Source organism: Myotis myotis, unplaced genomic scaffold, assembly GCF_014108235.1.
Source record: "Myotis myotis isolate mMyoMyo1 unplaced genomic scaffold, mMyoMyo1.p scaffold_m19_p_12, whole genome shotgun sequence".
NCBI lineage: Eukaryota > Metazoa > Chordata > Mammalia > Chiroptera > Vespertilionidae > Myotis > Myotis myotis.
The window spans coordinates 48,410,664-48,423,910 of NW_023416316.1; the positions used below are offsets into that span (position 1 = coordinate 48,410,664).

Here is a 13,247-nt window from a genome sequence, read left to right on the forward strand (position 1 = left end):
AAAGAGAAAACACTCAAATGCTATTATTGATTAGGCAAATTAGTTGGAAGATTTCTGCAGTGTATACAAAATGTAAACATTTGCCCTGGGATTTCCCACAGTTGGCACAGTCCATAAGGACTTATTTGGAACAAAAATATGTCTATCAGTATAGCCTCTACAATGTCTGTGAACTTGCTCCATTGAAAGTTAAAGTTCCGAGCACACCCCAAATTTTCTATGCAAAAAACTAAAAATGGCCACCAATCAAGGCAAATTGAACATCAACTGCTACATGTGGAGGCAGAGGCATGGAAGCAAATCAGTCTTCCGACAGTGAGCTCCCACTCCCTACACTAACTGTATTTACATTTACCTTGACAGATTACAAAAATATACACAGTATATAAAACCCCTGCTTCAGTCTGGGGTAGGTGATGAAATATTTCTTGCTTATCAAATGCTCCAGAGAGAGGCATCAAATCAGTCACTTGGACTCAGGGGGAGACTAAGAAGAGGCCCTCTTCTGTTCAGAAAATGGAGACTCATAAACTTCCATGGGTGGGCAGGTGCAGACCAGGTGCTGATCGCCATAGATGTCATCAATCCGGGCAATGGTTGGCCAGAATTTGTTCTCTGGTTTCACAAAGGGCTGTAAGAACAAAGGATGAAAAAAATATTCTGCCATATTTTGAGAGGTTTATCTTGTGAGAAGATATTACCATGATACTCCCACAGCCTAGTATACCACTAGCCCAACAAGTACTCAAAAAGCACAAGAAGCTAGCCCTAGCTGGTTTGGCTCAGTGGATAGAGTGTCGGCCCGCAGATTGAAGGGTCCCATGTTTGATTCCAGTCAAGGGCATGTACTTGGTTGCAGGTTCAATCCCTGGCTCTGGTTGAGGCACATACAGGAGGCAACCAATCGATGTGTCTCTCTACATAGATCTCTGTCTCTCCCCCTCCCTTCCACTCTCTCTAAAAATCAATGGAAAAATATCCTTGGGTGAGGATTAACAAAACAAACAAAAAAAGTATAAGAAACTAAAAGCTTGTTCTCGTCCCATCAAACAAACTATACAGCATCTTCTCCTTCATATAAGAACCATAAAAGAAAAGGAAATAGCCCTAGCCGGTTTGGCTCAGTGGATAGAGCGTCAGCCTGCAATCTGAAAGATCCCAGGTTCAATTCCGGTCAAGGGCACATGCCCAGGTTGTGGGCTCAATCCTCAGAGGGGGGCTGGCAGGAGGCAGCCGATCAATGATTCTCTCTCATCAATGACGTTTCTAACTCTCCCTCTTCCTTCCTCTCTGAAATCAATAAATACGTATATTTTTTAAAATGTGACATAATACATTTTTTTAAAAAAGAAAAAGAAATAGTTGCATTTGGAGCCATCTCACTATTGGGTGGTGGTAGAAAACATCTACTTGACAAGGTTTCCTATTGGGACTTCCTGCACTGTGTGCCCTGGCAGATTCTCAGACTCTGACTTCAGAGACGTCTACGCTCTGAGGACTTCCCTTGTCAGGGCCCACATTTCACAATGTGTCCCACAGACAGTTACTATGAGACTGTAAGAGTGGGAGCCCCTCCGAGTAGGCGATGGCCCCTCGCAGGCACGTGGACACTCTCACAGCTGGCACAGTCGGCTTCTGAGGAGAACTTACGAGTGGGAAGGCTGCCACCTCTCTGGAATACGGCCGATCCCAGTGCGAGGATGTGACGCAGGTCAGGGAGTGTGGAGACATCTGGGACAGACATGGATGGGAGAGGGATCAGAGCAGAACACTGCCTTCTCCCCCGTCAGGGAGCTTCTAACGGAAGCCCGTGGACAGAGGAGGCTGTTGTTTTGTTTCACTTTGGGGGGAAGGAGATCTTGGTAGAAAATTTTTTATTGTGAAATATTTCAAATATCAGAAAGTTATGGTGATATAATAAGCACATCTACTAACCAACATCAATCCACATTTTGTCATATTTGCTTAACCTTTTAAAATAAAAAACACTGGAGGCAGTTGAAGCTGCCTGGATTTCCCCTCTCCGCCTCATTGTTTGCCCTTCTCCCCAGGGATGACTACTATCTTGAATTTGGTGTTCACCAGTCCTATCATGTTTTTATATTATTATTGCATATAAATAGCATATAGCATAGTTTTTAAACCATGTATCCTATGAGTATTATTCTCCACTTGCTTTTGTAACACAGTATTATGTCCTTTAGACATCTATTGCCATTTTAAAAACAGCCTAAATCCTGAGAGAATCAGCAGTAACCAGAGTAAAAAAAAAAAAAGTACAAATGATCATATTGTCTTCCTTCATTACTTTGTCAAACTCACACTAAGTAAGGTACCTGCTTCCTCCTGCCACCCATTGGCCCCCGCACTCCACGTTCTGCTGCGCAGTTTTAAAAGTTGCTCAGCATCTCAGATGTGTTGTCCGGCTTGGAGCCATAGCAACACAACCACAGCCTTCATGGTGTTCTCAATTCATGCTACCCCGGCTTAATATCTGGACCCAATGAGAAACTTAGAGCTCTCACTAGATATGAAATAAACATATTGTAGAAGAGGCAGGATAATGCCTAACAAATTGTTCTCCAACATAAGCCACAAACATTATAAAACATTCAAGGAACAATCCAGTTGTTCTAAGAGGTAACTGTCTTTAATGTAAGAACTTACCTTTACCCTGAGTTTGTGAGGTAAATAATCTCACTGGATTGCACCAAACAGAGACACAGAATAAGACTTCCTCAACTAAATGGAGCCCGTAGGCCTCTGCTCCCTCTGTGGCAACCAGTTGGGTGCATGTGGTGTGTAGCTGCCACAACCCCCAAAACAATGACATAAACAACATTAAGACATAGAAAATATCTACATTACACTTGAGTAACAGTCATGTTCAAGATTTAAACTTCCAAGTAATGAATGCATCATCTCAGAAGAATGGCCTTGATTCTAGGCAAGAATATCATCTTCTGATGAGGGAGCTCAGGGCTTGCTGACACACTGGCCCAACCATTTTATCCTCTATGGGACATTTTGAATAAAGTCAGTGCCTACAGACCTTCAGTGGATTGACCTGGGGGTCGATGCGGCCCTCCTCAATGTCGGCGATTTCCTGCCGAATGCTTATCATGGCATCACAGAACCTATCCAGCTCTGCCTTGTCTTCCGACTCAGTGGGCTCAATCATGAGAGTCCCTGCCACTGGCCAGGACATGGTAGGGGCATGAAATCCTGCAAGGGAGACCGGAGAACATGTGACATTAATTTTGACCTTCCCAATTTGGAAGAGACACTCTCACATCGATGTTTCTCTCTCTCCGTCTCTCCCCCTCCCTTCCACTCTAAAAATCAATGGAAAAATATCCTTGGGTGAGGACTAACAAAAAAAGAAAGGAAGGAAGGAAGAAGGGAGGGAAGGAGGGAGGGAGGGAGGGAAGGTTGGAGGGAGGGAGAGAGAGGGAAGAGAGGAGGGTGGGAGAATACTATCAAGGCTGGAGATAGTAAAGGACTTGAAAGTTTGGAAGTACTAGATGGTAACTTCAATTACCACCTCCCTCCTGGCCCCTTCTCTCTCTCCCTCCAAATGCTGCTGCAGTCAGAAGTGAGATGCCAGGAGTCTGAGTCAGGTTATTGGAAGAGTCAAGAGGAGATTTTGATGAGGCAGTTGCTAATTGCATTAATGAAACCACTCTCTGGCTTTCCCATTTATTATCAGTATAACTTTGCATAATAAGATCATTCGAGAGAGAATGAGACACACACACACACACACACACACACACACACACGTGGGACGCCCATTAAGATGCAGTAGTAAACCTACTAAATTATTAAAGTTTTCATTTTGTTTATTAAAAGAAGTCATTCAAAATCATCATTAAAATTAAGATGGGACTCCACATCCATTGAAAGGCAAAGTTCTCTTCAACTTAGCCTTTCTGAGAATTGAAGGGTCTTTGATATTATTAATAATGTCACTAAGAAAATGTATTTTAATAAGGGCTGTGCTGAGCAAACATCCACTAATATACAAAGGGCCTGCGTCTCTTAAAATCCTTCAAAGAAAATTGTGTCACCGCTGTGAAAACATATGCCTATTCCTCGTCTCTAGAAGCAGCAGAAACAGCTGTGCCATGCCTGAAATGGTTGTAAGTATGAGTATAAAATGCCACTTGTCTCTAGCCCTTCTACAGGTAACCTGCTCCGCTTCTCCCGCATGGTACCACCGTGCCTCTTCAAGGACCCCTCTGTTTACCAAGAGTGGGAAATAAGTAAGAATTTACCAGAAGCATGGGTAGAGAACAGCAATCATTTTCTTTGGGATTTTTAATTTTGTTAACTATACAGACATCTTGGCTGCCTGGAGTCAAGATGCATGACTTATCTTTCAAAGGGCAGTACAAATGCAGGCATAAGGAGGAGTTTTTTCTCTATCGCTTCAGAGGTTGCCTAGAACCCTGGGCTCCCCACTTAGCCTACGGATCAGTTTCCTGTGGTGACTGCACATTCGGTTTGTGCCTCCAGGAAGCGGTCCACAGCCAGCTCCAGCATCTGTGTGGATGTCAAAAGCCCCAGTCCGTGTCCCCCTACCCCCTCCCCTACCCGCCCCCCACCCCCCCAGCACCACCACCTACCAGGGGTCGCTCCCAGGAGGCCACTCACCATAATCCTGAAGCCTCTTGGCCACATCCACAGCCTCAATATTTGCAGACTTTTTGAAGGGTCTTGTATCCAAAATAAATTCATGAGCCACATAACCTGTTAGGGAAAATTGTTTTATCTCGAGATTAGCATCAGTTTGTTGTTTTACACAAGCAAATGGGCAAATAAATCAGCCTTATAATGCATGTTGAAAAGCATGGGCACTTGATAAGTTTATAGGTGGAAACAAAGACTTCCTCGTTCTTACTGCAAATAAAAATGTTTAACATGCCAGGGCAATGTATCCGATCCTTAGCGCATAACACACCCTTGAGCCAAGAAACTAATGGGAGGTGGGACTTCGGTGCTAAGGCTCCGCTGAAACATTCAACAGAGATTTCTGGGGATGAGATTACTTCTAACCTAAAATCTAGTTGCAACAGTCATCGCAGGCCTGATCCTATATACAAAATATTTCTAAAGCTAAAGATCCATTGACACCCTTTTCAGGAACTTTTCCCCCAACATCCAGTAACTGTTTCTTCTGTCTGTGTGCAAATATACTAAACATAGATCCATAAGACACAGAATTTTATGTGGTTCTTCAAACGGGCTTTTGAAGTTTCGGTTTCAGACTGAGAATTAGAAATAAGAGTTGTCAAAGCTCACACCACAAGTGGCAAGGAGTTGATAAGGCCAAAATCTCTGAGGGGTCTGTTCACTTTGTTCTAGTATGGAAACGGATTGCCTCGCTATTCCCAGGCTGCTGTCTCCCCAGCATAAGCTGTTGATCACCCATCCATCATCAAAAACCACCAAAGTTAAGTCAGCATTTTCATAAATAGAACAACATTCCCGGGAGCTTCCCAAATTCCATGCCCACACAACAGATGAATTTCCTTCAAGGAAAGCATCTATACATGAGATAATAATGTACTCTTTCTTAACCTGCTTTGCTGATTTTCAGCAAACAATGAATTACTTAACAGGTCCTTGGAGCAGACAAGTCCTCAGCCTAGAGAATAGCTCCAGTCCTTAGCAGCCCCTGAACATAGTCTGTGAACAGTTCTGCTTTTTATGTAGTGAACACATATGGATAAATTGGTTTTGTTTGAAATAAAAGTATGAGATCCTGAGGCTTTGAAAAGACTGTTACTGCATGCTTACTTTTAATGCCTGCTTTGTAACAATGATGGCAATTACACTTGTGAGGAGTGTGATTCCAAAGCAGGAAGTTGTATTCATAGGTGTGGGGGGCGGAAAGTGCCAGTTGAAATGATCAGGGGGAAAATCATGAGATTCAAGTCCTCATCAACTATTAATTCCAAGAATCCTAAATGCCCTATTACGCTACTCCATTTGGGGAGCCCAACCCTTGACCTTTCTTCGCTGAGCCTCTGGCAGCCAACCCAGCATTGTGACAATGACTTAAGGAAGGAGACTAATGTTCTGAAGCAGCAATTGCCAACCTTTCGGACCTCAGGGACCACAGGTTGGCGACCGCTGCTCTGAAGGACGCTCAGGGGCAGTGGAGGAGGAGGAGAGAGACACATGGGGGGGGAGAGGAGTTGCTCTTGCTGGTGGGCAGGGAGCAGAATCTTCCAGAGGTTCAGTAATCGCTGAAAGGCCCCATCCAGCCCAGCCCTGCCCAGCCCAGCCGAGCGCAGCTAACACCAAGGCTTCTCCGCAGAGGCCCCCACCACAGCCTAGTGGTTTGGGAAGAGCTCCATTTTCAAAATGAGGTTCAGATGTTATTTTCTAAATCCATCGTCTATGCATTCAGATGGAAACGATAGTGGAATTTCAGCATCTTTCTCTCTCTCCCCCGCTACTGAGCCCGGCAAACGGTGAAATTTAAACTTCGTGGCTTTTGGAGGCCAGATCCCAAGATGTTCATCTTTGTTTGCAGCTTTTAAGAAGGAAAGATATACAAACCTTCTATGGTACAGGGTGAGTCGGGGCAATCTGAAGTAGAAATTGTATAAACTGATCAGCACAAGTTTTCACTGAGTAGGTGTTTCTGCTGGGCCTGACCATGACTATAACTGAGAGTCTGACTAGACAGCAAGTCAAAGGAGCAAGGAGGGGAGGGGGTGGGATGATGGAAAAGCAAAATAGAAATGGCTTGGCTCCAAGCTTGGAACATGCCCCTTCCCAACCCCCGGAAGTTAATTATCTTCCAAGGCTACAGAACGTGCTCCAGAAAAAAAGGACTTTTCAAAACCCCTCTTGAGCTTGGCCAGTGTTGCTCAGTGGTCGACTTCTGAACCAGGAGGTCACAGCTTGATTCTCAGTCAGGGCACATGCCCGGGTTGCGGGTTTGATCCCCAGTGGGGGCCATGCAGGAGGCAGCAGATCCATGATTCTCTCTCATCATTGGGTCTCAGGAGGTGTTTCTCCCAGCCAGGGATCTGAGGGCCCAGCGCCTGAGGCTCATGTCCACCCATAAAGGCCACAGGGAAACCTATTCAGGGGCAGGAATTTCCAAGCAGCATTAGGTTTGTCCAAGGACAAAACAGGACAGGCATTTAAGAATTTAAAACATAGCCCTGACTGGTTTGGCTTAGTGGATAGAGCGTTGGCCTGTGGACTGAAAGGTCCCAGGTTCGATTCCGGTCAAGGGCGTGTACCTTGGTTGCGGGCACATCCCCAGTAGGGGGTGTGCAGGAGGCAGCTGATTGATGTTTCTCTCTTATCGATGCTTCTAACTCTCTATTCCTCTCCCTTCCTCTCTGTAAAAAATCAATAAAATAGCCCTGGCTGGTTTGGCTCAGTGGATAGAGCATCGGCCTGCGGACTGAAAGGTCCCAGGTTCGATTCCGGGCAAGGGCATGTACTTCGGTTTCGGGCACATCCCCAGTCAGGGGTGTGCAGGAGGCAACTGATAGATGTTTTTCTCTCATCGATGTTTCTGGCTCTCTATCCCTCTTCCTTCCTCTCTGTAAAAAAATTAATAAAATATATATATTTTTTAAATCAATAAAATATATTTTTAAAAAATTTTTAAAGAAGAATTTAAAACAATGGGATATGAACAAAATTGTCTACTCCACTGACAGGAACACCATTTAGATTAAAAAGTGACCCTAGCCTCGCACAAGAGTAGAGACTTGTGACTTTTTTAAATTTCTCCTTTAAAAAAGTATCATTTTACCTGAGGTAATTCCTTTCTTTCCATATCCTATAACAGAATAAATACTGCTGCTGCTCTCCATCCCAATTCTTGCCTGCCACTTCTTTGCTTCACAAAACTATAACCCTCAACCGTTTAGCTGGTATTTTCAAACTCTCAAAGAAATGGTTCATAAAGGGAAGCCTGGAGTTCATTAAAATTGTTGCCTCATAGTCATGGGTAATTCTGAAGTCTTTTTAGAGCTAGTAAATAGGAATAAAATGAATAACGGTCTTCGGATATTGCCATTAGACATTTTGGAATACAATATGTTTAAAAACATTTTCTATTTTGGGCCCTTGGGAGATAAACTGATAATTCTTTTCTAGGCCTTAAAATACAAAGCCTCAAATTGTATAATGAATGTGTTTACCAAACCAAACATGAGACAATTTTTGGTTTCATGAACTTTGGGATTGGGTAATAAAGTCTGTATTCACCAGTCCTTTTCTGCTTGGGATGATAAATAGGATTCATTATTCAATTCTGGGGTAAAATGTCAAAACAAACGGAAAATGTTATCTGTCTTTTTATGCTGCAAATCCCTAGGACTGGGACCATCTATGCCCATAGAAAGCACTTAACTGCTAAGCACATGGTGGGCGCCTGAGAAATGCTTGCTCACTCTCCTCTGTCCTGGAGAGCCGCCCATCCCCCACAGTCCAGGTGACAAGCATTCCTCCTGTAAACAACTACTGGTAAACCGGGCATCACATTACTCTGCGCACTTACTAACAATCACCGAGTTGTACATTTTAAGTGGGCGAGTTGCGTGGTACGTGAATTCTATCTCAATGAAGTTGTCAAATAAAGTTAATCATAAGGGAAAATGTCAATATAAAAAAATTAAAAATAGAAAAAAAACAAATATTGATAAATTATAACACAAATATGGTGTTTTACTCATCAAGTTGGCAAAGATACTTTGGTTTAGGTTTGCATTGCTTTTTCGTGCTCACTAGGCCCTGGTGCCATGGTCATTCTCACCTACTGAGAAAATTCAGTACAAAGTCTCTGGGAGGACAACTAGGCCCTCTGTATCAAGAGCTTCAGTGAGTTGATAGCCTCTGAGATAATAATTTCTCTTCGGTGACTAACCTAAGGAAACAATCAGAGATTTTTTTTTTAATCTAAGAAATTCAAACAACTCAGGGAAAAACCTATAGAATTGCTGAAATTGTGGTATACTCACACAACAGATTTGATGCAGTCACTCTCGAAGAACATGTAATGGCATGGGGAAATAATCACAATATAAAATAAAGTTAAAAAAACAAACAGGACACAAGCCCTAGATGGTTGGGCTCAGTGGATAGAACATTGCCCTGCAGACAGAAAGGTCCCGGGTTTGATTCCGGTCAAAGGCACGTACCTCGGTTGCAGGCTCCTCCCCAGGCCCTGGTCCAGGCCCATGCAGGAGGCAACCAATCAATGTGTTTCTCTCACATTGCTATTTTTTTAAAAATATATTTTACTGATTTTTTACAAAGAGGAAGGGAGAGGGATAGAGAGTTAGAAACATCGATGAGAGACAAACATCAATTCAGCTGCCTCCTGCACACTCCCTACTGGGGATGTGCCCGCAACCAAGGTACATGCCCTTGACTGGAATCGAACCTGGGACCCTTCAGTCCACAGGCTGAGGCTCTATCCACTGAGCCAAACCAGTTAGGGCTCACATTGATATTTCTTTCTGTCTTCCCCTAACTCTTCTACTCTCTCTAAAAATCAATAGAAAAATATCCTCAGATGAGGATTAAAAACAAAACAAGAAACAAACAAACAAAAACAGGACACAAACTGTGCTTATAATATGATCTCAACTGTCTAAAACTAAGATGAGAAGGAATACAGCAACATATTAATCGCAATTGTGTCTGCTAGATTGAACCATGGATCATTTATATTTTCTTCCTTATACTTCTTTATTTTCCAAACTTTTCATGTTGGGCACCTATATATTATTATATAACCAGACAAAACAAATACTAAAGCTATTCCTGAAGGCCAACACATAAGCGGGATGCATTTCACAGCGCAAGAACTGTATCTGAATTAATTAGTAGCTCTAGTCGCTTCTTTAATATGCACTTCAGAAGCACTTCATTGTGTTGCTTAGAGACACATTGCCCACACCTTTCTTTCATCCTCTCTGGGGAGCATTTCTACCCGAGCTTCTGGTTACTTAGCTCTTTTCTAAACTCTAGAACCACCCCTTGGGTACATTTTTTAAAAAAATATATATTTTATTGATTTTTTACAGAGAGGAAGGGAGAGGAATAGAGAGTTAGAAACATCGATGAGAGAGAAACATCGATCAGCTGCCTCCTGCACACCCCCTACTGGGGATGTGCCTGCCACCAAGGTACATGCCCTTGACCAGAATCGAACCTGTGACCCTTCAGTCCTCAAGCCGACGCTCTATATCCACTGAGCCAAACTGGTTAGGGCTTGGGTACATATTTAAAGGCAAGACCAGCCTTTAAATGAAAAATCACAGATGTTGATGTACACTCTTCTGTGCAGGAAACCCAAAGCCAAAGAGTGGCCTCCTTCCTGTGGCCCAAAGTCTGGCTGCTCTTACTGACTGGTCTCTGCTCTAAGTCCCCTCTGTTCCTTCTCCGATTCTGAGCCCACGCACTGTGTGCCTACCTGGCACCATCCCCTCCCATCACCTCCAGGGTGACTTTGTTTCCCCGTCTGTTATTCTCTCCATTGAAGCTTCGCTCTCCCCTCTTCACTGCTTTTTCCATGGAAACAAAACAAAACTACATCCTATGCAGCAGCTCCTACCACCCCTTCACCTCCAAACTCCCCCAAACCACGAGAGCTTCCCACATCTCTTCCCCAACCTCAGCCCACTTGTCAGCCCATTCCCACCTGGCATCTGCCTCACCGTCTTGCTCTGCTTTCAAAGGTGACTGAAGGCTTCCTAGCTGTTAAAGGCAAAGGTGCCTTTGAGGACACCTATCAGATACAACCAGCACTCTGCGCGCTGCACTCTGCATTTGTCTGTTGATGGCTCGCGCTGTGCCAGGCATGACACCAGGCATGGGAGCTCCAGAACTGCAGCAGGCAGGCACCGCCCTGCAGGAGTTTGGAGTCAATGGCAGAGCCAGAGGATAAACTAAGTGGGAGAAATCCTCTGTGCTGAGGGAGCCAAGAGGAGGAAGTAGTTCTCTTCATCCAGAAAGGGAGGCTCCAGGGAGGAGGTGAAGCCAGAATAGTGGCAGGAAGGACAAGCAGAGGGTTTCTGGGGAGAGGGGCTGTGAAGACTGGTGGTAGAGGGTGCTCAAAGCCACCCCAGGAATGGAGTCCCTGCTCACGGTAGGGGGGCTTCTGCACTCCTCTTTTTTTTTTTTCCAATGAATATTTACTTGTTTCTGTTAGTTTAATATATAGGTAATATAATATAGGTATTTTTTTAATTCTCACCCAGGGATATTTTTCCATTGATTTTTACAGGGAGTGGAAGAGAGAGGGAAAGACAGAGAGAAATATTGATGTGAGAGAAACACATCAATTGGTTGCCTTCTACACAGGCCCTGACCAGAGCCCGGGCCAGGGGGGATTCTGCAAAATAGGTATGTGCCCTTGACTGAAATCGAACCCAGGACCCTTTGGTCCATAGGCCGATGCTCTATCTACTGAGCCACACCGGCTAGGGCCCCTCTTAATGTAGCCATCTACTTGAGGGGTTTTGCTCTGGTCTTTCGAAACTCTTTCTTGGGTCTCCCCACTTCCAAGAGTCTGCTCTCAGAGGTTGTGTCCTCTGCATGTCTACCTGACTCCATCCCCTCCCATCACGTCTGAGGTGACTGTTCCTCCGTCTATTATTGCCTCTATTACAACCCTAAGAGGCGTACCTAAAATGTATCTTCACACTCAACTTATCAGTAACTAAGACTCACTGATTCTACTTTTAATAGCATGTTCATGCCATGCCACCATCTTAAAGATTTCAACATTCTCTTCATCTTGTCATTCCTCTCCTCAAAACCTTTCTGGCTCAGAGGTCAAGTCTGGGGCCTTCCAAGACTTTCAAGGCCCCGTGCTACCTCTCCAGCTTCATCCTCATCGGATCCTTCTCCTCCTATCTCGTCCTTCAACCCACCCAACACTCCCACCACCTGGACCACTCCTTTGTCCCTGGCTTCTCCTGGGTCTCTTGTTTACTTGGACTCTGTATACTTCCTTCCAGGCTCATCTCAACGGGCTCCTCCCAGAAGCTGCCCCAAAAATGCCATCCTGCCTCTGCCCAATCCGAATTTCTCCCCTCTTTGGGGGCATTCCCATATCGCTTTGTAAGGTAAGGAGCTCGTGGAATTTACGGATATAGCTCTCCGTGGCGTGGGCTTCGTGTTGGCCTGAACTAACTTCATTGCAGAGCCTTGCAAATGCGGATACCCCTGATCTGTTAGCTAAATTACAAGCATTTCCAATAACTGTACACTTTTCTCTGGTGTACACTAAGAAACACAAGTTTTCCACCCACTTCAGAAAACCAGATCTACTAGGACAAACTTGGTTTGACCAAGAAAAAACCAAAGTGACTAAAGTTAATACTTGCCTCTTGCACCCCGGAAAAGGACTCTGTAGTGTTTTTCTAATCTCTTGGCCATGTAGTTGGCATTCAATATAGCAACTTCCGTGGCTTGTTTAAGGCCCTTGCCTCCCATCATCTGTAAGAGAGGGAAAAAGAGCCATCAACTATGGAACAAGTAAACCCAATGGGCACAAACCAAAGACACCTCCTGAGAAATCCCCCTACAAAGAAAGTCAGCCCACCATCACTGTAAATTGCACGTGAGTGGAAACCCTAACAAGGACATCTGTCAGTCCTCTCTAATCCTGAAACAATTTTTGGTTTTCTCCTTTGAACGGTAATTTTATATTGCTTATTACAGTAACAAAGCCTACAGGGTAAAATTGACTGCTGACTATTGTGTTATCTAAAAAAGGAAAAGAATTATTTTAGGTTATACTCATTTAGGGGAGTTTTTGTTTGTTTACTGTGAATTTGAGATGCCTTGATGATTGCCAAGAACCCCATGGGATCTTGGCCAAAATCCCCACTGAATAAATTTTGTGTGGTTTGTCTTCCAACTGTCCACAGTCACGGCCATTTATGTTTAACAACTGCTGGGTTCAATTATACCTTTTTCTGGTGGTTCATAAGTCTCTGTGATTATATGGGGTAAAGGGCTTAAAGTCAAGAGTTGCACAATTTTTATTGCGTACTTTCTTCCCAGAATACATCACGTATGATGGAGGCTTGATATGTATTAAATACATAACTAATGTAAAGCGCATGAGAAAGCATCAAATAAAACAACAGAGGCACCAAAGTCCAAAGTAAGGAGAAGACACATTTTGCCAGGCTGGTCACAGGTCCCTGGGAAGAGTTAGAACTTGAGTGGAAATTTTAAAATGGGTAGAA

At 44.0% G+C, this 13,247-nt stretch overlaps 1 protein-coding gene across 2 annotated transcripts in view; it reads right to left on the reverse strand.

The window, feature by feature from the left end:
* GLDC (glycine decarboxylase) overlaps positions 1-13,247 on the reverse strand; it is a 78,453-nt gene continuing 65,206 nt past the window's right edge. For both annotated transcript variants that reach the window (XM_036331117.1, XM_036331116.1), the window contains 5 exons: positions 12,378-12,489; positions 4,657-4,752; positions 3,053-3,225; positions 1,651-1,731; positions 1-631 (listed from right to left, as the gene is read on the reverse strand). In XM_036331117.1, the coding sequence (XP_036187010.1) occupies positions 488-631; positions 1,651-1,731; positions 3,053-3,225; positions 4,657-4,752; positions 12,378-12,489 (606 nt within the window). In that variant the 3' untranslated portion in view covers positions 1-487. The remainder of the gene's footprint in view (positions 632-1,650; positions 1,732-3,052; positions 3,226-4,656; positions 4,753-12,377; positions 12,490-13,247) is intronic.